Source organism: Pelodiscus sinensis, chromosome 2 (genome assembly GCF_049634645.1).
Source record: "Pelodiscus sinensis isolate JC-2024 chromosome 2, ASM4963464v1, whole genome shotgun sequence".
Classification (NCBI taxonomy): Eukaryota; Metazoa; Chordata; order Testudines; family Trionychidae; genus Pelodiscus; species Pelodiscus sinensis.
This window is the reverse complement of record NC_134712.1, coordinates 160,885,250-160,910,001: the sequence shown is the minus strand read 5'-3', so window position 1 is coordinate 160,910,001 and position 24,752 is coordinate 160,885,250. Positions and strand designations below refer to the sequence as shown.

Below are 24,752 nucleotides of genomic sequence, written 5' to 3'. Positions count from 1 at the left end.
AATATCCTATTTACATATTTTAATTTTATCCATGATATTTTATGAGTCTTTTCACGCTCATGAATTTTACTATGTGCATCAGTAAAGTACACACAGTTTGAGATCAATTTATTTAGCTTTGATATTAGTACCCAAATTCTATTTCTCTTTGACTGAAAAGAAATGAAAAACTATTTTCATCTTCTTTGTTGATGGCAGAAATGCACAAAGTCCATTGCCAAAAAAAAAAAAAAAAAAAATGTTGGGAACCGTTAAGATGTAATAGAAAAGAGATTTAGTAGTTCAGGGAAAGATGAATACAGCATAGTATTTTCTCTCATTTTCTTTGAGACGGAGATGGTTGAGAGAACATATAGCAAAAAAATTTTTTATTGGAAACAGAGTTTGCTGTTCAAAGAACTGTTTCCACATCCCAACAACCACGGCTGCTGGATCCTACCCAACCAGGTCCCAGCTCCCAGCCCTGAGGAGGGAGAGAGGCAGGAAGATGCAGACAAAGTGCAGGTGCTGTGTCCCAAGCCTATGCCAGCTGACTGCCACCATTACAGGGAAAGACGCAGCTCCTCCCCTTCGCCGCCGCCCCCTCCCCCACACCTGGAGAGTGAGATCATAGGCATCCTCTCCTAGGACTCACACACCTGCACCCCCCAAATACCCATCTCTTAGTACACATACACCCCTACTGCATCCTCAAATACCCACTCTTAGTATACTCGCCCTTTCAACTCCCTCCTCCCCTTCAGTTCTGCCTCTAGTAGCGTCTTTTTCTGGGGAAACTGACATAGTGCAAGTACAGGGTTACCATGTTTGAGGTGCAAGCTTTCATATGAAATAATTCAACTTCCCAATTTGAACTTTTGCCTGGTCACTGGAGTCACTATCCCTACTTACTTTGTGAAAAGTACTATGAAAGTGTTGACTACAAGTTGCCAGTACCTAAATGTTACATTTTTAATAACACAAGATCTGTTAACATGATGTGGGACATTAATTACTAACAGAATTTCCTATAGTACTGCATAGTATAGCTTTAGTGAATTCATTTAACTATGGGTTTAACCTGTTTCAACACTTGATTTTTCTTTTTTGCTAAATAGAAAGAAGTACAAAAACTCTCAAATCTCCATCTACCTAATGAAAGAAATTATCTTACCAGATGCTGATAACAATGCTGCCCACAAGGCTTATTATCTATTGCTGTTTCTGTATTCTTCCGTTTGTAAGTGTTAGGAGTTGCATGGAATGCTGTGAAATAAAAATATTTTCCAAATAAGCATTTTAAAATGTGTTTCACAAACAAATACTTGCAAAATTAAAAACGTATCTGAATTTTACTAAAAATAGCCTGATGACAACCATAATAATAGCGAAAGAAAAACCTAATGACATTTTTGTCATTTAAAACATAACGGAAATAGAGTGTACAAGTAAGACTGTGCAAAACAGATAACTTATAGTTTCTGTTTCCACCTGTTCAGATAACTATCCTACGTAAAATGGATTAATTATCCTTTTCAGCCTATCATACCAGAGGCAATTTTCTGGGGGAGTTGTGTTTCTATCACACTCTTTCAGACGTAGCATTGGTACAACCAGTGGGATTAAAACTTCTTAAAATCAAGGACTCTGTACATCAAAAACATCTTACTTCAAGACCTCAACAAATAGTAACTGTTACCTAGTCTCATTTTGTCAACTGTAAGTCTAAATACAATAAGAAAGAAAACCCTTTCAAATCTGTCTGGATTCCTAGCTATCAAGTGTACTCGACACTTCAAAAGTTAATGATAATTTTTTTCTGGCATGCAGCTAGAAACTTTTTTTTTTTAAATATAAAACTTGAAACTATAAATAGTGATGCTAGCTTCAAAAAGAAGGCAGTCTGGACTAAAACAAGAGGATTAAAAAGAAAAACAAATCAAGCCGATAATTTGCATTCTCTTCTTGATTTTCTTGTGCCATTCCAGACATTTGGACTTCCCAAAGTAGCATTCTGATTACTATAGTGTGAAACTAGCTTCCAAAATAGGCTACTAGACGTTTCCTTCAAAAAACGCATCTACTGAAGCCTGGACCTCATCCTCTAGTTTTCAGCAAAGGTAATGAAGGTAGCACACAAGGCATTTTAACAAACTTATCAGAGATTCACCTGCTTTCTTTGAGAGGCAAATCATTCATATTGAGTGGACCCTAAACTCTGCCAACAATGTCTTCTCACTACTGAAGTAAACCTTGCCAATTAGCAGTTTATTCACAATTCAACAAGGCTAGGTGTCCTTTTTTACTACCTCCATATAAAACAAAAGATGTCTCAGACAATCTGAATTTCTGGATTCTTTGAAAATACATTTTCAAGTTTGTATTGTTTGCATAGAACTAATCTTTGTGGTGTTGTTGCTGGGGGTATAACAAGGAAAGTAGCAGTACATCCTGCTTCTAAGGGGGGGGGGGGGGGGAGAGACACTTCATTAAAAAACACGTGATACGATCATAAATGCTACCTTGTCCTGATAAACTGTGCAGGAAGGAAGCTTTCAAGGTAGGCTTTGAAGCTCTATGCTTTGCATAGTCAAATACACATCAACTAAAAACAGACCTTTGAGGGATAAGTGTCTTAGTAAAATCCTTCATAATGGCTCAAACTGATTTAAAGAGGTCAGGTAAGACCAAATTACACTTTCACAATGGCTTGATTAATGCCTCAATTTCTTCAGTCTTCTAAAAAAAATCCCAAAACTTTGTAACATGAGACTCCAGTGACATATCAGTATGAACCTGTAATATTACAGTTCCTGCTGAATTAACTTTCAGCAAGCCAGCATTCAATTCCATGTTCCAACTTTCCTGCAAAAATTCCAGAATATATGATCTTCCTAAACAGAAGACACATACCATTTGTATTGCCACACTGCCTTCCAAATTCTCATACTCTTACGTGATATATTGTTTATCAAGATTAAAATTGTATTACAGGATATTCTAAGGCTTACAGTCATGCCATATCCTTGAAATGAGTTTGATCACTATGGGTGACTGGAGATTTATTACTGGAAGCCAAAATGATAATTGCAGATTCATTCAGACTATGAACCAGTATCATTTTGGCCAGTCCTCACTTATGTGAATAATGCTGTGGTGTCCAACCAATTCTGAAGCAGTAGCCACTATAGCGGCTACTGCTATAGCAAACTAGACACACTGAAACAGCCAACTAGCCACATTGTTCAAGACAACTAGCCACATTCAACTGGCCAAACAGCCACACGTGGCTAGCAACTAGTGCACAGGTAGCCAACCCGTTAGAGACAAAGAACCAAAACAGCGGTGGATAGAGTGCAAAGACCCATGTACCCCAGGGCGGACAATCTGAGCAACAAAACAAAGCAAAAAAACCCACACTACCGCGCCAAGGGAAAATAGGTGCCGGTACACTGTCCCGGGGCATACCATCACAAAAAAAGTACTGGGAAGAGATGAGAAGTGCAAGCTCTGGGAGGGAATTTAGGTGCAGGAGGAAGTAGAGAAGAGGTTGCTGGATCAAGGAGGGGGCTCCCAGCTGGGGAGTGTTGGGATCAAATGGAGAGTTGGGGTGCTGAGCAAGCTGCAGGCTTGTGGCTGTGAGCGTGCAGAAGTTTGGTCTGGGGTGCATGAAGGGCTCAGGGCAGAGAGGCTGGGAGTACGATGGGCACAGATTTTCAGTGTGTGGATGGTGCAGGAGTGTTGTGGCAGGAGACTGGGGATGTGGGGGTGCAGGAGTTTGGGGACGTGAGACGCTCAGGACAGGGGGTTCCAATGTATGATAGGCCCAGGTTTGGGATCTTGGGGGGGGAGCGCAAGGGGTGCAGGAGTGTTATGATGCTGTGGCCAGATGGGGGCTTGTTGGCCAGGCTTCACTTTTAAATAAAGTATTATGTCAAACACAAAATGTTTCAGCGTTGTCTTTATTTATGAGAGGGGTGGGAAACCTGTTTGGAGTCAGGGGTCACTGACCCACAGAAAAGTCAGTTGGGGCCACACAAGTGAGATGCAAAAAAATAACTGCTCCAAAACCTCCCAAGCTTCACTAATGTGACCCCAACTGTGCTGGTGGGGGCAAAGGACAGGGTGCTGGGGCAGGGTACTCGGGGGCGGAAGGGGGGAAGGGAGAGGGGGGAGATCTGGCCAGGAGGAGGGGACAGAGACAGCTGGGGACAGTATCTGGCGATCCCGGGTCTCAGGGAGCGTGCTGGCTGCTCTTCCCCTCCCGTCCCAAGGGCATTCCCCCTGCTCTAACCCAATCCCCCTCCCCTTCCCCAGAAGCAGGCATATCCCCCAACCCAATCCCCCTCCCCTTCCCCAGAGCCAGACACCTCCCCTCCCCACTCTAATCCAATCCCCCACTCCCACTAACTTTATGCCCAAGTCCTGGAGCCACCGCTGGCACCATCACACCTTGAGCCCCTGCCGCTGCCTGCGCTCAGCAGCCGGCTGCTAGCACGTGCAGGCTGGGACACTGTGTGCAACCCAGCCTGCACATGCAGGATATGATGCAGTGTGCTGGGGGCCGTGAGCGGAATGGCGCGGGCCATGAGCACGCATGAGGCTCACAGTGCCCCGGCCGTGAGAGCAGCTGACCTGAGCAGTTCCGGGTTCTGTCCCAGTTCTGTCAGGAGCCACAATTTTATTTCTTCGCAAGCCGCATGCGAAGGTTGGCCACCTCGGACTAGTGTGTTGGACACCATGAGAATAATGTGTTCTATGCATCTGGCTCTCTCTTGAAGTACCTTCCTCACCAGGAGCAAGAGTGAGAATTCCTATGTCAAGGCAAACTCAACTTTTAGACATCTATTATTTCAAAACAGAATACGGAACAGCAAATCTCTTCTCAAAACTTCTGGAATACTCATGACATCCTGTTGCTCTGGTATTAATTAGATCAATATTTTGTTTTCCATATTGCCCTGAACAGCTTGTGGCTTATTCCTCATTCCACTAGACATATGTTTTCTGCTTAGCTAGTCTTTCATGTTGTTTCCATTCTCTGCGAGGAGAGTGTCTAACAGTTCTAGTGGGTGTTTTTCCCACATCAACACTATATTCAATTCTTTGGCCATCTTTTTGCTTCTTGTATCTCACCGCCTCTTTATGTATGCAACTGTGATTGTGCTATCAAACTGCACTCCAAATGGCTACTTGGCAAGGTTGTGTATCAGTAGTCTCACCAGCTTCATACTGAGGCAGTCTATTAACCACGTCTATCAACTTTCCCCTTGGAAAGATGGGCACAGTAGCACATTCCAATAGACTCAAGATATATTCAAAGGTCTCCCATGGGAATGAGCCAGACTACATCCCTTCCCTTCCCCTAAGTTAATGTTGTCAACCAGCACCTAAGAGAGCCACAGCCAGCATTTAAAAAAAAAAAAAAAAAAAAGTTACATTCTGCTCTCTTACAGGGAACCAGAAAGCACTACAGCACTTTTCTACAGAAGCAGGCTCAAGCACCACTTCCATCTTCACCACTATAGACCCCAGTATGTGCAATGCTACAACCAATGACTGAGGTTTAAAAAAAAAAAAACATGTATCTGAAACATGCCTATCCTGTGCTAAGAGAACACTTCCAGCTTCTGAGCTGACTTTGGTTCCCAGGCAGACTAACTGCTGAGATAAGGATAGGGGCCTCTTTGTTCAAATAATCCAATTATGTTTCTCTAGGAAGGTGTACAACCTGGCAATGACAATCTATTAGTTTCCTATCCTAATCTGGTCAGCTAGTCATCCCAGTATATGCTTTTCTTTCAAGGCTGCTACAAGTACCATCATCACCTTGGTAAATATCTGTATGATTGTTTACAATTTAGGAACATAAGTGACTTGAAAATTTTAGAAGTACAGGAATCGCTGAAAATGTAACAGAAGTTATTCTGAGTTGATTGAATGGGCCAGTGACTTCAGGAAAATTTGCTACATTGTGTATAAATTGTATTTTTCTGGAAACTAAAATGTTTGACTCCATACTGGGTTCCCCTTTGGTCTGGGAAAACAAGATTTCCAACAGGTGAGCCAAAGTGTTGTAGAAGTTCTGCCTTTCTGTGAGGCAACAGCAAGTGAACTCTGGATAAGGTATCTGGGTTTGGAACTACTACTACTACTACTTGCATATAAAAAATGTGCTGAGATAGTACATATCCAAGATTCATCACTTAATTTAGTCTGCTGGCTGGATCATCATCTTCTCTGGCCCAGGTGATAAGGAGTGTGATGTGAATGCTGATCCACTCCCTTCCTACCCCATTCAGAACTTATGTCTATTGAATAACCTATTTTAAAGACAAGAGAGGTCAAAAAAGTCATGTTGGCCAATCTGCTGAGGATGAGACAAAAGCTACCAACTATGGTATCTGGCACTGCATGGATCAGCATATTTTCATGCCAGTCTGACCGAAGGTAAACAAAGAGCTCCTTAAAGGCAAAAGGAATTGTCTTTACCCGGACTCCTTTTTTACTACATTGAGCTCCCTCCTCTGCATTGCCAACAACTACTTAAGTTTAGACTGAAAGAAGTAATGCCATTTCTGAAGCTTGTTTTGTAGGGAACCCAGATTTCATGTACCAGAGTTCTTTGTCAAATAGAAGTGGCCACTGAAGGGTAACAGGTAGATCACAGCTTCAGCCAAAGGAATTCCTTACAACTGATGTGGCCTCTGTGATAGAAACAAGTGATATCATACATAAATTGCACTGCTACATCTAAAAGAGCCTAGTGCACAACAACTTCAGTGTTCATCTTCAACCTTAGAGGTTTTGCAAGGTTCCACAGCCATCTAAGTGCTGCACTAGATAATTCTGCTTGAAGATGGGTAGCCAGAGTACCTTGATTTCTCAAACATCTATTGTCCCATCGAGAAAATAGCCATCTTTGAATGTCAACATGTACTTCGGGGGCTTCTCAGTGAAGACCTCTGTGTCCTCTCTAGGTAACACACAGTATTTTCATGAACCCATTCAGAAAAGACTTTGGGAATTCTCATTTCTGGTCTATCAGTTCTTCAACATGTAAGCGCAGAGCTAATGATTCCAGTGCTCATTATGGACTCAAAGAGGCACTGGATCTACTGAATTTCCTGCTTTAGTTTTTTCTGTTTTTAGTGATCAATCTGATCAGACAAATCTTTTTTTAAAAAAATATAATGGTCTCTTTTCCTGTGGGGTTAGAAAACTATTGGCCTAATCCTCCATGATTTCACCATCCTCAAGTGGGTCATGTCCTGAAGAGAGTTTCTCAAAGCTACTGGCTAATGAGTCTCTTTTCCTCAGTTGACTAATAAGTAGACTGTATATTGGAAGGCTGGACCAAAAGAAACCTGATGAGGTTCAACAAGGACAAGTGCAGAGTCCTGCACTTGGGATGGAAGAATCCTAAACATTGTTACAGGTTAGTGACCAACTGGCAAGTAGCAGTTCAGCAGAAAAGCACCTGGGGATTATAGTGGATGAGAAGCAGGATATGAATCAACAGTGTGCCCTTGTAGCCAAGAAGGCTAACAATATATTAGGGTGCATTAGGAGAATAATTTCCAGCAGATTAGAGAAATTATTATTCCCCTTTATTTGGCACTGGTGAGGCCACATCTGGAGTACTGTGTCCAGTTTTGGGCCCCCCATTATAAAAAGGATGTGGACTTACTGGAGAGGGTCCAGCGAAAGGCAACCAAAATGATTAGGGGACTGGAGCACATGACCTATGAGGAGAGACTGAAGGATTTGGGCTTATTTAGACTGCAGAAGAGAAGAGTGTGGGGAGGGAAGGGGGGTTTGCTAACAGCCTTCAACTTCCTGAAGGAAGGTTCCAAAGAGGAAGGAGAGAGGCTCATCTCAGTAGTGACAAATGGCAGAACAAGGACCAATGGTCTCAAGTTACAGTAGGGGGAAGTCTAGTTTGGATATTTGGAAATACTATTTCACTAGGAGGGTGGTGAAGTACTGGAATGGGTTACCTAGGGAACCGGTGGACTCTCCATCCCTAGAGGTTTTTAAGTCCTGGCTTGACAAAGCCCTGGCTGGGTTGATTTAGTTAGAGTTGGTCCTGCTTTGGACAGGGGGCTGGACTAGATGACTTCCTGAGAGCTCTTCCAACTCTATGATTCTATATTGTTCACCCGTCAGTGTCAAATTCAGACAGTCTAAAACGCTTTGCATTCATTCTCTAGTTGCTTCTTGCATTCTGAGCCCTTGACGTCAGGATGAAGAAATAGAACAGGGATGGCCAACCCATTCCGGACGAAGAGCCAAGATCCAGCGTGAAGAGCCGGGGCCAAAAAATGGTAGAGCAAAAAAAAACCAACCAACCAAAAAAACCCAATAGTGACTGGCCCTTTAAGAAGGCTTTTTGGCCTCAGCAGGCTTCCGTCCGCAGCCACCATTTTGGATCCAGACAGCTCCCCTGCCCCCGGTGAGCACAGGGGAGCCGGTGGAAGCGCCTGAAATAGAAGATGGTTCTCAGGAAAGTTCTTCATTGTTTCCACTTGAAAATGGAAATTAACTGTGTCTCAACACTTTACTTTTGAATAAACCTTTTACAACAGGCAATAGGAATTATAACTGAAGAGGACATTCTTTCTGAATGATTTCTAAGACACAACTGTTTAATTTCACTCCGTAGGACTAAGATGGCTAGGAGTACCATCTGGTGCATTCTCAGAAGGGGGGGGGGGGGGGGGGGAAGAGAAGCAGATACTTGTTTCCCTAACTAAGTATCAAAAAATCTTAACGGGAAAAGAACAAATTTCTCCAACACAAATCTGGTCAGTTTTCAATCTCTCCATGATTTAAAAAAAAAAGGGGGGGGGGGGGGATAATGTATGGAATAGTATTGAAAAACAAAACAGGGGTTTTTTTGTTTTGTTTTGAGGCTTTTTTAGAGAAAGTAAAAAATAAACAGTACTATAGGATGGTCCAGGTCAGGTACTCTATTTAAAAATGCAAATGGAAAAAAATAAATCAAACTACAGCAACAATATAGCCAATATTTTAAAAATCAGAAAATTTCTACACCACAATGATATTAGCATGTCTATTGTTAGCAGATGTTATTACATCTATTGTTCTCTTTTCTTATTCTGTATTGTACTCTGTGACTACTTTAAAGTTTCTTACAGTCTCCTAAAATGAAATGCAGATTTACAAAAAGGCTATTGAACTTACGATGTAAGAAGCAATCATATTTAAAACAGCGCCTACAGAAGAGTGTATGAAAGGAGTGTAGACTCTGCTCCCTCTGAACAGATTTTGCATTTGGTCCATCTATGTTTGGTGTGCACTCAGGAGGAAGAGCTCCAGGAAGCTGCTGCTCTGTGAGTTCTTTGTATCTTCAAAAGCAAAGTAAATAAAAAACATTGTTTATTCTATTCATAAAGGGTCACGTTTTGCTGTATCACCACTGTAAATCCAAAGTAACTCCTGATTTCAGTGCGTCTATTCTGGACTTACCGGTGTAACCAAGAAAAGTCTGACACCAGATACCTGCAATGAACTCTGCCTGCTTAAAAATATTGTATTACATGATTTTTCTTAACAAAAATGTGACGTTATCTTTGCTCTGTAATACTAAAGCAAACTACATAATATTTGATTTACATAATTTTGCTTTTAAAGTATATCAATAATGACAACATTAAAAGGCATGGAAGTAACTCTACTTATTAATCCTGGGAGAGGCAGGTGGAACACAGGAGAGGGATGTGTTTACTTTTCGATAGGGATGTTAAACATTTGTTTTTCTAAATGTGTAACCACTGAAAATTACATGCAGGGAATCAGGTGCAGAGGCAGCAGAACAGGAAGGAGGCAGCTCCGCAAAAGACAGTATGAGAGGGGAGTCTGCTGGAAAACCGGCTTCACGTGTGTACCAGGTCCCAACTGCCTCCACCCTGAAGCCTCTGTGGGAGGCAACTGGGGGAGAGGCCAGGGAGGAAAGCACACATGGGGAGCCGGCTTAAAAGCCAGTTCCTCGCACTACTGCTCCCCGGGGCCGGAGCGTGCAAGGGAAACCTTGGTGCTCTGAATTGCACGAGGGAGTTGCATCTCTTTTTTCTACTTCTTCCTTGGGAGCTAGGTCAGTGAGGGTTTTGGTTTGGGTTTTTTGGGGGGGGGGGGGGGGAATTCTCACTTCTGTATAGCTCCCAGCCCCTAAACTATATCTCTTTTCTAGATGATACAGAAATCCAACTCTGCACATTATGCAATGCACTAACACTTCTTAAGAAATTAAATCTTACTTCTCTTTCAATTCCTCTGCTGTACCCTTGTCCGGAAACATTGAGGAAATGGCTTCAAATATCTTGTCAGAAGGAAACTTTCGAGGTGGATGGCTCTCTTTGTCTGCAAAGAGAAGCAGAAAAATATGAAGATTAACAAGAAATATTTTCTGAATAATAGCTGCTTCTTTGGTATTTCGCACATAGATTAATAAATGTTAATCTACTTGTAAATGTATCAGTTATATAAATATTTAAGGATGAAAAAAGCTGACCAACAACCTAAATTACAAAGCAAATAATTTTAAAAAAATCTTAAGATTTTGGTTTATAATTTCAGAAAAGTTAGATTAAGAACTGTGGCAAATCTAGTATGCTTTTGGGATCAAGAAATAGCAGGTATAAAATCTCTATCCTCTGAAAATCTGAGAAACTTCCAACTAGAGTAGATCTTCTAAAGGAGAACTTCTTTGTAAGAGTGGTCCCTGAAAAAAAGGGACAGGAAAGATGGAGAGGGGAGCAACAGAAACATACTGAAACTTGTATCCTAATTCCACCATGCTTACAGCAAAGCAGTCCTTGACAAACAACAAAATGGTTGCTCAAAACTCCCAAGTTGTCTAGACAAACTGGGTGTTAGTGTAAAAGAAGGTGGAGAGGGTGGTCTCCTCCTATAACCTCCGCCCTTTTTCCTAAATAAATTCTGGTGTCAAGGTGTAAATGATGGAAAGTGGTGTGACTGCTGTTTTTTAGTACAGATGTATAAATGCCCTAACATCTGAGGGTAGTCCTGGAGTCCTTGAGGCTATTCAGCTTGTTATTAGTCTGCATGGAGAACAATGACAGCCCCTCAAAAAGGAAGATCATGAATGCTTGATTGGTTATCTTCAGGAAGACCTGATTAACTAGAGCCACTAATGTGTGCGTTGAAATGGTAACCACTAGTCAGAAGCAAAATTCATCTAAAGCAAGGTACTGAGCACCAACTTCCTTTCAACCACCATAGCAAGGAATTCTTCCCCTCTTGTCCTCTAGCAATCAGTCCTTAAAACTTTCAGCTATCACAGAGGTAGCACCCCAGCAATGCCTGGTGATTAGCAATCCTCAGCCGCAAGCCAACTATTCAATAACATTTTCTGACAAAGATCAAGGGTTATTATGTTATTTGTTACGGGATATATGTCTGCTGACCCTCGCAAACTCTGAATGGCAACCGAGAACACCACTGATGCCAGAAGGGAGTGAGTGAGTCAATGCTCCACACCTGTGAGGAAACATAAAACCTGCACTCAGCCTGTTTTGCAGTGAAAAAGGGAAGATGGAGTCTGTTAGTGCACTTTAGTGGTCTCCAGAATAGGTTAAGTAAACGGAAGCACCACTGGAGGAGGTCTACAGTGGCTAAAACATCAGTCGGTTGAAGCCTCTATTTCCACGTGGATAGCCAAAGTGTAAGTCATTCTCTTTAAACAGTCCCAAAGGGCTCGATAATCATCAGGGGAGTCAAGGGAGCACCTGCTCTGTCACGTAATGAAGAAGATGAAAACAAGGCTGCATGTGGTGGAGCCTCCTCTGATATCTCCAAAGGGAGATTCACCTGCTCGGTATCAAGCCCAATACCAGGAGCTGCACTTAGAGTGGGTCTCTGGCCAACTGGCCTAGGGCCAGACGGCCCGCCTGAAGCTGTCTAGACTGCAGGCTTCTTTTGGAAATACCTTTTTTCGGAAGAGATCTTTGGAAAAAACTTCTTCCGAAAGAGATCATCCACACAAAAAGCACATCGAAAAAAGCACATCGCTTTTTCAAAAGAGAGCATCCAGACTGCTTGGACTATCTCTTGCATAAAAGGCAACCCGGAATCACTTCAGGCAGGGCTTTGGGGTCACCAGTTTCTTCTGAGTGTTGGTGCAGAAGCCTTGCAGAGAAACTCACAAAGAGACACCTCACCCCCACCCCTCCACAAGATAGTCGTTTCTCTGCTTCTGCTGCATGCTTGCCTGCCTTTTCGAGGGACAGCAAAGCCTTGGTGTCAAGTGTATTTTACTCCCTTTCTCAGCATGCTTGCTAGACTTCGGTGCCAGGGAACTCAATCTTCCATATTCTGAATATTTCAAGACCACCTTCCAGTGCTTCTTCCTTGGTACCAGAAAGATGACAAGCATTGGGATACAGCCAAAATAGGAGAAGATATCATGTTTTTGATATCTGCTCCGAGCAGTGTGGTTCTGATGATAGGTACAAGGCCTCAATCAGAAGAAATTTACGTCCGGATTCCTTATCTTTCTTGGTTCTATATTTAAAGTCCCTGCAAATTTGGCATTAATTCCTGAAGCATGATTCAATGACACTTCATGAAACTGGAGGGCAGGTCGTTCGTTGGCATTGGTTTCTTGAGAGAACAGGAGGTTTTGAGATCCAGCGACCGAGGCATATACCAGCACCAGTACTGCTGCCCAGCAATGAGAACAAAAATATAAAGAAAACACTTTAAAAAAAAAAACCACTTTGACTAGAAGCACCTAACACTAAAACTATGGAGAAAACCAAGTATCTATAAAAATCGACAATTTAAGAAAAGCTTGCAATAGCAAGATAACACACTCAATAACCATCATGAGTAGTTAAGAACCATCAAGCGGAATCAGGAATGGCTCTGCCCTTTACACCACTGCACATTGGCACAAGACAGCATACAGCATATATGCTGCCTCAATGCACAACGTTGAGGAAAAGCCTCCCACAGTGCACTAGACATGCACCCCTGAAGCAGAATGGACACATGAAATCACTAGAAGAAATGATATTGTTAACTGCACTGAACACAAACAAAACAAAAACGGACTTCTCATCCATGTACAGACAGTCCCCTGGTTACGTACAAGATAGGGACTGTAGGTTTGTTCTTAAGTTGAATCTGTATGTAAGTTGGAACTGGTGTCCAGATTCAGCCGCTGCTGAAACTGACCAGCGGCTGACTACAGGAAGCCTGAGGCAGAGTTGCTCTGCCCCAGGCTTCCTGGAATCAGCCGCTGATCAGTTTCAACAGGCTGAATCTGGACGCCAGTTCCAACTTACATGCAGATTCAACTTAAGAACCTCAGGCGTCCCCCAAGTCAGCTGCTGCTGAAACTGATCAGCGGCTGATTCCAGGAAGCCCGGGGCAGAGCAACGCTGCCTCGGGCTTCCTGTAGTCAGTGCTGGTCAGTTTCAGCAGCGGCTGACTTGGGGACGCCTGAGGCAGAGCAGCTGGGGTGCTGCTGGGTTGCTCCAGTAGCGCCACTCCTCGGCACTACTGGACCAACCCAGCAGCACCCCAGCTGCTCTGCCCGAGGCGTCCTGATTCAGCCGCTGCTGAAACTGACCAGCAGCAGCTGAATCAGGACGCCTGGGGCAGAGCAGCTGGGGTGCTGCCGGGTTGGTCCAGTAGTGCCCAGAGCGGCGCTGCAGGACCAACCGGCAGTGCCCCAGCTGCTCTACCACAGGCGTCCTGAGAAAAGCCTGGTCTGCTGGGGGGGGGAGGGGGGAGGGCGGCGCACTAGCTGTGGCCCCCCCCCCCCCCCCAGCAGACCAGGGAGACGCGGGCGGCGGACCGAGACGCACCGTGGTCCCGCTGCCCGGGTCTTCCACGGCTTTGCTCCGCATGTCCCTGGTCTGCTGGTGCCGCTGTCCCGCTGCCGGCGTCCTCTGAGGCTTTGCTCCCTGTCTCCCTGGTCTGCTGGTCTCCAGCAGACCAGCAAGACGTGAAGCAAAGCCGCGGAGCACGCGGGCAGACCAGGAAGACTGAGAGCAAAGCCTCGGAGGATGCCGGAAGCGGGACAGCCGCAGCGCGTCTGGGCTGTCCCGCTGCCCGCGTGCTCCGCAGCTTTTCTCAGCATCTTCCTGGTCTGCTGGGTGGGGCTCCCCCCCCAGCAGACCAGGGAGACACGGAGCAGCTTTTCTCGCCCCGGAGGACGTGGGCGGCGGTACCGTGGCGCATCTGGGCGTCCCGCCGCTCCCATCCTCCAGGGCGAGAAAAACCCCATTCGTAACTGCGGATCCGACATAAGTCGGATCCGCGTAACTCGGGGACTGCCTGTACTGAGGAAATAAATACAGGAAAAACTGTTATAATAAAATCCACTGGACTGACATACCCATTCTGCTGCCTTCTCGGTCTTTCTGTTTTTCATCTTGCTCATCAGGATTGTCATCTCCATCATCATCGTCTTCATCGTCACTATATTGACCAAGTGCATTTACCAGCTCCACAAATATCTCATCATTGATAAAGCCGCATTCTGAAGTTCGGCAAGATTGGAAATGAACCAAAAAAGAAGGAAAGTGCACACAAAGTATTTATTTCTACCCATATTTCAGATTTTTAAAACAAACATGTTACATGTTTAGTTATTAGATGCTGTGCTCAGAGCACATGATAATCTACAAACTCAGTACAAGACAGGAGGTGCTCAGCAGGAGGATGAATGGGCATCAACAATTTCTTAATTGTTAATTTTGAGAGATTTTTTTCCCCAAATTTCTCTATACCATCCAAGAGAGAGAATATAAATCATTTTGCCAGCGAACAGGAACAGAAAAATAAAGTTCTAGTAAAGTCACACTTCCTACAAGATAAAAGGACCGAACTGGCTGGGTGATTCAAAGGGAAGTGGTTGGTAGTTCACTGTTATCCTCTCCCCAATCATCCACACCACCTACCAAAGAAGTATGCCAGAGTAATTTATCCTAAGCTCAGGCTATGAAGGTAGATATTTTCAAAGGGGAAACCATTATATGACATTCATCTGGGTTGTCAATATCTTGGTTTAGTGAGTTCTTTCCTCCCAAAAACAGCTACAGCTCTTAATGCCAACTGTATTTCTAAGCCTGTTGAAACATCCACAGAGAAAGAGCCACGGTCTTCTCTGCATAAGACAAAGAAAGAAGGTATCAACACAGGTATTCTGAAAAGGGCTTCCATACAGAAACAGCATCAAATACTCCTTTGTTGAACAAATATTTTATTTAATGAGTAGCACACTAAGTGCTTGTAAAAGTGGTGCTTACTTCCTCCTCAGAGTTCCAGCCAGAGGGCTTACCTTTCCCAGATATTTCAGTAGTCATAGAATCATAGAATACTAGGACTGGAAGAGCGGCAAGGAGTCCTGTGGCACCTTATAGACTAACTGCAGTGTAGGAGCATAAGCTTTCGTGGGCAAAGACCCACTTCGCCAGATGCATGTAGTGGAAATATCCAGAGGCAGGTACAAATATGCAGGCCAGAATCAGGCTGGAGATGACGAGGTGGATCCAATCAGGGAGGATGAGGCCCACTTCTAGTAGCTGATCTGGAGGTGTGAATTCCAAGAGAGCAGAAGCTGCTTTTGTAGTTAGCAAGCCATTCACAGTCTTTGTTTAATCCAGAATTGATTGTGTCAAACTTGAAGACGAACTGTAGCTCAGCAGTTTCTCTTTGAAGTCTGGTCCTGAAGTTTTTTTGCTGCAGGATGGCTACCTTTAGATCTGCAATTGTGTGTCCAGGGAGATTGAAGTGTTCCCAGGTTTTTGTATGTTGCCATTCCTAATATCAGATTTGTGTCCATTGATTCTTTTACGTAGGGACTGTCCAGTTTGGCCGATGTATATAGCAGTGGGGCATTGTTGGCACATGATGGCATATATTATGTTGGTAGATGTGCAGGAGAATGTACCAATGACAGTATGGCTGATCTGGTTAGGTCCTGTGATGGTGTTGCTGGTGTATATATGTGGGCAGAGTTGGCACCGAGGTTTGTTGCAAGGTAACCATCCGGCAGCAAAAAAACTTCAGGACCAGATTTCAAAGAGAAACTGCTGAGCTACAGTTCATCTTCAAGTTTGACACAATCAACTCTGGATTAAACAAAGACTGTGAATGGCTTGCTAACTACAAAAGCAGCTTCTGCTCTCTTGGAATTCACACCTCCAGATCAGCTACTAGAAGTGGGCCTCATCCTCCCTGATTGGATCCACCTCGTCATCTTGGGTTGATCGGGCAGAAGCGGGACAAGCAGCTCTTGTTGCTGCTAGGTCCGGTGATAAAAGCACAGCGGCAGCAGGGGACACGGGAGAGGGATCTTGGGTTGATCGGGCAGAAGCGGGACAAGCAGCTGTTGCTGCTGCTAGGTCCAGTGGTAAAAGCAGAGCGGCAGCGGGGGACGTGGGAGATGTCTGAAAGGGAAGCGGGGAAGGAGCCAGTGTCTTTGCGCGCCGGGCTCCTCTGTCTCTTTATGGGCGGGGGGAGGGGAGTGTTCGGGTTCTCGCGGAACCCTTACGTTCGCTTCACGGAACCCCAGGGTTCCGCGGAGCACCATTTGGGAAACACTGGTCTACACTACAAAGTTTATTTGAACTAACAGTCGTTAGTACGAATTAACTTTAATAGGGGCTACACATGCAAACCGCTATTTCAAATTTAATTCGAAATAGTGGAGCACTTAATTCGAACTAGGAAAACCTCATTCTATAAGGAGTAACGCCTAGTTCGAATTAAGGGCTGTGTAGCCACTCAATTCAAACTAGTTGGAGGCTAGCCCTTCCCAGGTTGCCCTAGTGGCCACTCTGGGCCAAACCAGGGAAACTCTTCTACCCCCCCTACCAGCCCCGGAGCGCTTAAAGGGGCACGGTGTGCCCACAGTGCCCATGCCAGTTGCAAGCCTGCCAGCATCCAGCCAGCAGACCCTGCACTTGGCACGGGATGAGCCAGCCACCCGCTGCCACCCAGCCCTCCACCTCTTCCTAGGACCAGGCTGGCAGCTCATAGGATCCTGCCCGGGGCCGCAAAAGGCGAGCGTCCGCCTGGTCTAGTGTGGAGATCGCGGACCTCATCAAGGTTTGGAGGGAGGTCTTCAGCATCCATGATCTCCACACTAGGCACGGGAAGGCGGACATCTACAGCCGCATGGCTGCCAGCCTGGCCACCAGAGGCCACATGCGGACCCAGGTGCAGGTCTGCATGAAAATCAAGTTGGAGAGCCTAATTCGAACTACAGTACCTACTCCGTGCCGCGTGTAGCCGCGGGCACAGAGTCCGCACTAAGGGGGATTTAAAAATGGCAGCACCCGGCAAGATGCAAATGAAGCCCAGGATATTTAAATCCCGGGCTTCATTTGCAACTTCGAATGCCTACATTAGCCACCCTAGTTCGAACTAGGGTGGCAGTGTAGACATACCCTCAGATTGGTTTGACTTGATTTCATAGAATCATAGGACTGGAAGGGACCTCGAGAGGTCATCGAGTCCAGCCCCCTGCCCTCAAGGCAGGACCAAACTCCGTCTACACCATCCCTGACAGATGTCTATCTAACCTGTTCTTAAATATCTCCAGAGAGGGAGATTCCACCACCTCCCTTGGCAATTTATTCCAATATTTGACCACCCTGACAGTTAGGAATTTTTTCCTAATGTCCAATCTAAACCTCCCTTGCTGCACTTTAAGCCCATTACTCCTTGTCCTGTCCTCAGAAACCAAGAGGAACAAATTTTCTCCTTCCTCCTTGTGACACCCTTTTAGATATTTGAAAACCGCTATCATGTCCCCCCTTAATCTTCTTTTTTCCCCAAACTAAACAAGCTCAGTTCATGAAGCCTGGCTTCGTAGGTCATGTTCTCTAGACCTTTAATCATTCTTGTCGCTCTTCTCTGTACCCTTTCCAATTTCTCCACATCTTTCTTGAAATGTGGCGCCCAGAACTGGACACAGTACTCCAGCTGAGGCCTAACTAGTGCAGAGTAGAGCGGCAGAATGACTTCACGAGTTTTGCTTACAACACACCTGTTGATACAACCTAGAATCATATTTGCTTTTTTTGCAACAGCATCACACTGTTGACTCATATTCAACTTGTGGTCCACTATGACCCCTAGATCCCTTTCCGCCATGCTCCTTCCTAGACAGTCGCTTCCCATCTTGTATGTATGGAACTGATTGTTCCTTTCTAAGTGGAGCACTTTGCATTTCTCTTTATTAAACTTCATCCTGTTTACCTCTGACCATTTCTCTAACTTGCTAAGGTCATTTTGAATTATGTCCTTATCCTCCAAAGAAGTTGCAACCCCACCCAGTTTGGTATCATCTGCAAACTTAATAAGCGTACTCTCTATCCCAAAATCTACATCATTCCCAAAACAGACCCTTGTGGAACTCCACTTGTTATCCCTTTCCAGCAGGATTTAGCACCGTTAAAAACAACTCTCTGACTACGGTTATCCAGCCAATTATGCACCCACCTTATCGTGGCCCTATCTAAGTTATATTTGCCTAGTTTATCAATAAGAATATCATGCGAGACCGTCTCAAATGCCTTACTAAAGTCTAGATACATGATATCCACCGCTTCTCCCTTATCCACAAGGCTCGTTATCCTATCAAAGAAAGCTATCAGATTAGTTTGGCATGACTTGTTCTTCACAAACCCATGCTGGCTATTCCCTATCACTTTATTACCTTCCAAGTGTTTGCATATGATTTTCTTAATTACTTGCTCCATTATCTTCCCTGGGACAGAAGTTAAACTAACTGGTCCGTAGTTTCCTGGGTTGTTATAATTCCCCTCTGTAAAAAGGGAAACAAGATTTGCCCTTTTCCAGTCTTCTGCAATCTCTTCGGTCTCCCATGATTTTCCACAGATGATAGCTAGAGGCTCAGATACCTCCTCTGTCAGCTCCTTGAGTATTCTAGGATGCATTTCATCAGGCTCTGGTGACTTTCAGGCATCTAACTTTTCTAGGTAATTTTTACTTGTTTTTTTTTTTTTACTGTATCGGCTAGTGGGAAGGGGGTAGGTTTAGAATTCACTATGCTAGGCATTCCTTCTTTGTTTCCGTCTTCACCGAGAAGTCTGAAGTCATTAAGCATCTCTGCCATTTCCAAGTTTCCTGTTACTGTTTCTCCTTCCTCACTGAGCAGTGGGCCTACCCTGTCCTTGATCTTCCTCTTGCTTCTAATGTATTTATAAAAAGTTGTCTTGTTTCCTTTTATTCCTGTAGCTAGTTTGAGATCATTTTGTACTGTTGCCTTTCTAATCTTTCCCCTGCATTCCTGTGTTGTTTGCCTATATTAATCCTTTTTAATTTGTCCTAGTTTCCATTTTTTAATATGACTCCTTTTTTATTTTTAGACCATGCAAGATCTCGTGGTCAAGCTAAGGCGGTCTTTTGCCATATTTTGTATCTTTCCTACGTTGCAGAATAGCTTGCTTTTGGGCCCTTAATGTCCCTTTGAAAAACTGCCAACTCTCCTCAGTTGTTTTTCCCCTCTCAGTCTTGATTCCCATGGGACCTTACCTATCAGCTCTCTGAGCTTACCAAAATCTGCCTTCCTGAAATCCACTGTCTCTATGCTGTTCTCCCTTCTACCCTTCCTTAGAATTGTGAACTCTATGGCTGCGTCTAGATTGGCAAGTTTTTCCGCAAAAGCAGCTGCTTTTGCAGAAAAACTTGCCAGCTGTCTACACTGGCCGCTTGAATTTCCGCAAGAACACGGACGATCTCATGTAAGATTGTCAGTGTTCTTGTGGAAATACTATGCTGCTCCCGTTTGGGCAAAAGCCCTCTTGTGCAAAATGCTTCTGCGCAAGAGAGCCAGTGTAGACAACGCGGTATTGTTTTGCGCAAAAAAGCCCCAATCGCGAAAATGGCGATCGGGGCTTTCTTGCGCAAAACTGCGTCTAGATTGGCACGGACGCTTTTCCGCAAAAAGTGCTTTTGCGGAAAAGCATCCGTGCCAATCTAGACGCTCTCTTCCGCAAATGCTTTTAATGGAAACACTTTTCCATTAAAAGCATTTGCGGAAAATCATGCCAGTCTTGATGTAGCCTATGGGGTGTGTCTAGACTACAGGGTTTTGTTGACAAAAGTCCACTTTTGTCAACAAAACTATACCTGCGTCTACACTGCCGCTGAGTTCTGTCAACATAACGTCGACAGAATTCAGCAGTTTTGTCGACGGCTGTAAACCTCATTCTACGAGGAATAACGCCTTTTGTCGACAGAGTTCTACCTACAGAAGGTGTTATTGCATCTACACTGTCCTTTGCGTCTACACTGTCATGTCGACAAAGCGGCTTGCTTTGTCAACAGAACTGGAAGTAGTCCAGACGCTCTTTGTCGACAGAAGCTTTGTCGACAGTATCTGTCAACAAAACTTCTGTCGACAAAAGCCTGTAGTCTAGACGTACCCTATGATTTCATGATCACTTTCACCCAAGCTGCCTTCCACTTTCAAATTCTTTGGTAGTACTTCAGTATTAACCTGAAGTACTACCAAAGAGCAGCTTTCAAGACATTACTGGGTAACAAAAAGAGGAAGGGAGAGAGAGAAAGAAGGCTTAACAGCTGTGAAACCAGTGGATCATACAAGGAATTTACTATGGGAGAAGAGCCACTGAATACATCTTTACCCCACAAGCTGAGGCTCTGCTCTTAGGATTTAGTAGAAATCAAATATGAAAGGAAACTTTGTTACAAGAATAGTAAAAAACTAAGAGAGGCAGAAGACATCACAGCTAATGGATCAACTCCCCAGCTAAATACTCCTGGAAGTGAAAGAAGAAAAATACTACAGTAACTTCTCGCTAAACTTAGTAATTATGTTCCTGAAAAATGCTACTTTAAGTGAAACAATGCTAAGCAAATCCAGTTTCCAAGAATTTATGTAAATAGGGAGGGTTAGGTTTCAGGGAAATGTTTTCTGCAGAGAAAATACAGTATATACATGTACAGTACAAGTTTTAAACAATTTTAAACAATTTAATACTGTACACAGAAATTATGATTGTGAAGCTTGGTTGAGTTCATAAAGCCAGAGGATGGAATATTTCCCAGGGAATGTCTTGCTACTAAATGACAAACTAGCACTATGTGAACCCTCAAAGATTAACACTTTGTTCTTAAAGTCGCCTTACACACTTACAAGGCAGCATGGCCGGGACAAGGAGGGAGGAAACAACAGACCTGTTTTGTGGAGATGAGGCATAAAGTAAGAGGGCTTGATCAGGTAAAGGGTGACATCCTCACATCAGCACCCCTCTCCACTTTCCCCTCCTCCAACACACAGCAAGCAGGGAGCTCCCACGAGCAGCTTGAAGGCAGAGGGCAAGGAGAAACACAGAAGTGGGGGGAGAGGCAACAGAACTGCTACTGGCAGCTGTCTAGCCACATATAGTACTTTACAGGGAACTTAGGGGAGCTGTTGGGAAGATAGGGGCGTTGCCAGCCTATTCTGGTTCCAAGCCCCAATAAAGGCAGCCTGCTTTTCCAGAAAATCCTGCAAGTAGTCGGCCAAACAACATAAGCAAGCATTACGTATCTTTAAATGAGTATGTGCTCTAACAGATAAGCCATGTAACAATGAAATAATAACCGAGCAACATTAAGCAAGGAGTTACTGAATTACAGAGCACTCTACACATTAAAACACTATGCAAAATACTGATAAAAGGACAGAACTAGGGACGGTTTTACCTAAAGGGAGACAAATGTTATTAGAAACCCAAACATCCACATTAGTCACAGAAAAAAGTCATTTCCTCCTTGCAGAAGAAAACATTTTAACTGCCTTGACCGCCCATCCTCATTTGCAAGTGTTATCACCACAGCTTTGCCTTTTTATTTGGTGGGGGGGGGGGGGGGGAGCTTCCATATGCTAGGAAAAGTGGACTTAAGAGATAGTATATTTTAGTGGCCTAACTGCAAGACCATGAACTTTCTTGCTTTCAACCCCAGCTTTTACAATAATTAACTGTATATATAGGCAACAAAGTCACCCTCACTATTTCACCTCTGTAGACTGGTGTGAAGATTAATTTTATATTTTCAAGCTACTGCAAACATATTAATCCATATACAAATACAAAAGTTAAGAACGATTGTTATACTCGCTATTTGGCATGGCACAGGGGGATAATAGAGAATACAGTAAATAGTATATCTTCAGGAATAAGACTTCAATTTTGATACTTAACTCAAACAAAAACGTACACTAAAACTAATTTCTACATAAGCAGCTGTTAATCATGTTTAGGTAGGAGGAAGTGACAGATATACATGGTGTGTTAGACTCACCTCTGTCTCCATGTACTTTTCCATCATAGTTTTTGATCAATTCTTCAATAAAGGTTCCATCCTGATCAAGAACTTCATCTCCCATGTAAGGAATGTTATGTAAAACCGTTTCATCCTCTACCTAAAAGTAACATGGGAAGGTTAAGGTTACAATAAAAGCAAAACCAAAAAAAGCAGTTATGTAGCACTTTAAAGACTAACAGGAGAGTTTATTAGGTGATGAGCTTTCAAGGGGCATCATAAAAGCAAAGACATTCTCTCAGGGAACACACAAGAAAAATTACTTGCAAAAATTACCAGTCCCCCGTTTCAGCAGTGTGACTATCCCAAACCTCTGATGACATGTGGCATTCCACATAAACATACAATTACTCTGAAATAAAGTCACTTTTTTCTGGACTACTATATTCACATGGGCTGTTATTATGGTTATTGTTATTTCACCATAACAATTTCCTTCTTCACCCCTCACAGAGACAAGCCCTTATCCTTGACAGAACACTCATGTTAACAGATTAAATATTTGTTGATAAGAATCCTTTTACAATAATTTAAATAAGATAGACCTATCTTACCTTTGGTTTTAAGGGATAGAGAAGTGAAAGCAAGTTCCTCACCCTGTGCAGTAATGATTATTCTTCAAGATGTATGTCCCTATGGATGCTCCACTGTTGGGTGACAGATCATCCCGGAGCCGGAAATTGGAGCTTTTCAAAGCAGTTGTCAGTTGGGCCACGCATGCGTGAAAGGTGCCTTACGCACGCAGCTCGATCTTCCTTCAGTTCCCTGTCTATGCCCAAGTAAACAGGTACTCCAAAGCAGAGGGGAAGAGGGTGAGTTGTAGAGGACCCATGGGGATAAACATCTCAAACAACAGTCAGTACTGCACAGGGTGAGGAACTTACTTTTCTTCTTCGAACGTGTCCCCATGGGTTCTCCATGGTTGGTAACTATAAAGCATTGACCGATCTGGGCGATGGGCTTCAGTCTCACCACTTGATGGCCGAGGATAGGACCGCTGTGGTCAATGCATCATGAGATGGTAATTGAAATAGGCATAATGTTTAGCAAAAGTATGCTTGGCTACCAGGTGGCTGCCTGGTAAATACCCTTGAGGGCAACATTATAAAGAAATACTGTGGATGCAGTAGCACAGATGAAATGTGCTCTTGGAGGAACTGGCAAAGTCTTCACAAAGCATACCATCTCACTATACATAAAGATATCCAATTGCAGATGCGTTGTATGGAGACTTGCATACCCTTCAAGTGTTCTGTGATAGAAACAAAAAGATGCTGAGACCTACAGAAATCTCACGTTCAGTCTACGTAAAAAGCAAGAGCTCAAACATCCAAAGTATGTAGAATAGCATCTGAGGGGAGACACATGGCTTTGGGTAGAAAGCAGGTAACACACTGGGTTCATTGATATGGAATGAAGTACATACTTTTGGTAGAAAAGTAGGATGAGGTCATAAAGTATCTCTGTCTTTTGCAAAATCTGTAAGGTGGGTCGACAATCAGAGCCCCGATCTCACTGACCCTCCTGGCAGAGGTAATTGTGACCAGAAATGTTACCCTGATAAAGAAAAATGGAAGGGAGTAAGTCTCCATAAGCTCAAAAGGAGACTGCATCAGGGAATCGAAGATTAGGTTTATATCCCATGCAGGCACTGGGACCCTCTAAGAGGAATAAGAGTTCTGAAAACCCTTAAGGAACCTTCTTGTAATCGGGTGCAGGAAGATAGAAACTCCTTCAACTGGTTCATGAAAGGCTGTAATTGTTGCCAAATGAACCCTTATAGATTAAATGGATAAGCTTCCAGTTTTTTGTTTGAAAATATAATTGAGGAGGATATGAAGTGGAGAGACGCAAGGGTCAATCTGTCTCTGCAGGCATCAGGAAGACAAACGTAGCCATTTGCAGAAGCAGGCTGTGTGAGTGGAGAGCCTCCTGCTATGTAGGAAAACATCCTCCTGTTTGAAACAGGAATCATGGAACCTGATAGAAGCCAGGTGTTTAGGTGAAGAGTATGGGGTTGGGGGTGCAGGATTGTCCTGTGACCCCAAGAGAATAGATTGTGGCAGTCTGGAAAAGGGTATGGCAGTAGAAGAGACGTGTGATGGAGGATGGAAACCAGGTCTGCCTGGATCACAAAGGAGCTATCAAGATGACTTGAGTGCCATCCAAATGGATCTTGTGCAGAACCCTCAGGTTAAGAGGGTCAAGGGGAAAGCCGTAGTGAAGTGGTGCATCCCATGTCACCAAGAAGGCATCCCCCATAGATCCTTTGCCCAGACTCCCACGAGAGCAAAACTGGGGGCACTTGGCATTGAGGTGTGATGCAAACAGATCTCTTGGTGGGAAACTCCATCGCCGGAAAATTGAAGTGAGGACCCGAGGATGAATTTCCCACTTGTGATCCGTGGAGAAAT

At 43.9% G+C, this 24,752-nt stretch overlaps 1 protein-coding gene across 6 annotated transcripts in view; it reads right to left on the bottom strand.

Moving 5' to 3' along the window:
- The window catches only part of EZH2 (enhancer of zeste 2 polycomb repressive complex 2 subunit), a 73,052-nt gene that overhangs the window by 17,226 nt on the left and 31,074 nt on the right, over nt 1-24,752 (bottom strand). For all 6 annotated transcript variants that reach the window (XM_075921708.1, XM_075921706.1, XM_075921707.1 and 3 more), the window contains 5 exons: nt 22,318-22,438; nt 14,369-14,512; nt 10,260-10,362; nt 9,187-9,350; nt 1,154-1,245 (listed from right to left, as the gene is read on the bottom strand). In XM_075921708.1, coding sequence (XP_075777823.1) covers nt 1,154-1,245; nt 9,187-9,350; nt 10,260-10,362; nt 14,369-14,512; nt 22,318-22,438 — 624 coding nt within the window. The remainder of the gene's footprint in view (nt 1-1,153; nt 1,246-9,186; nt 9,351-10,259; nt 10,363-14,368; nt 14,513-22,317; nt 22,439-24,752) is intronic.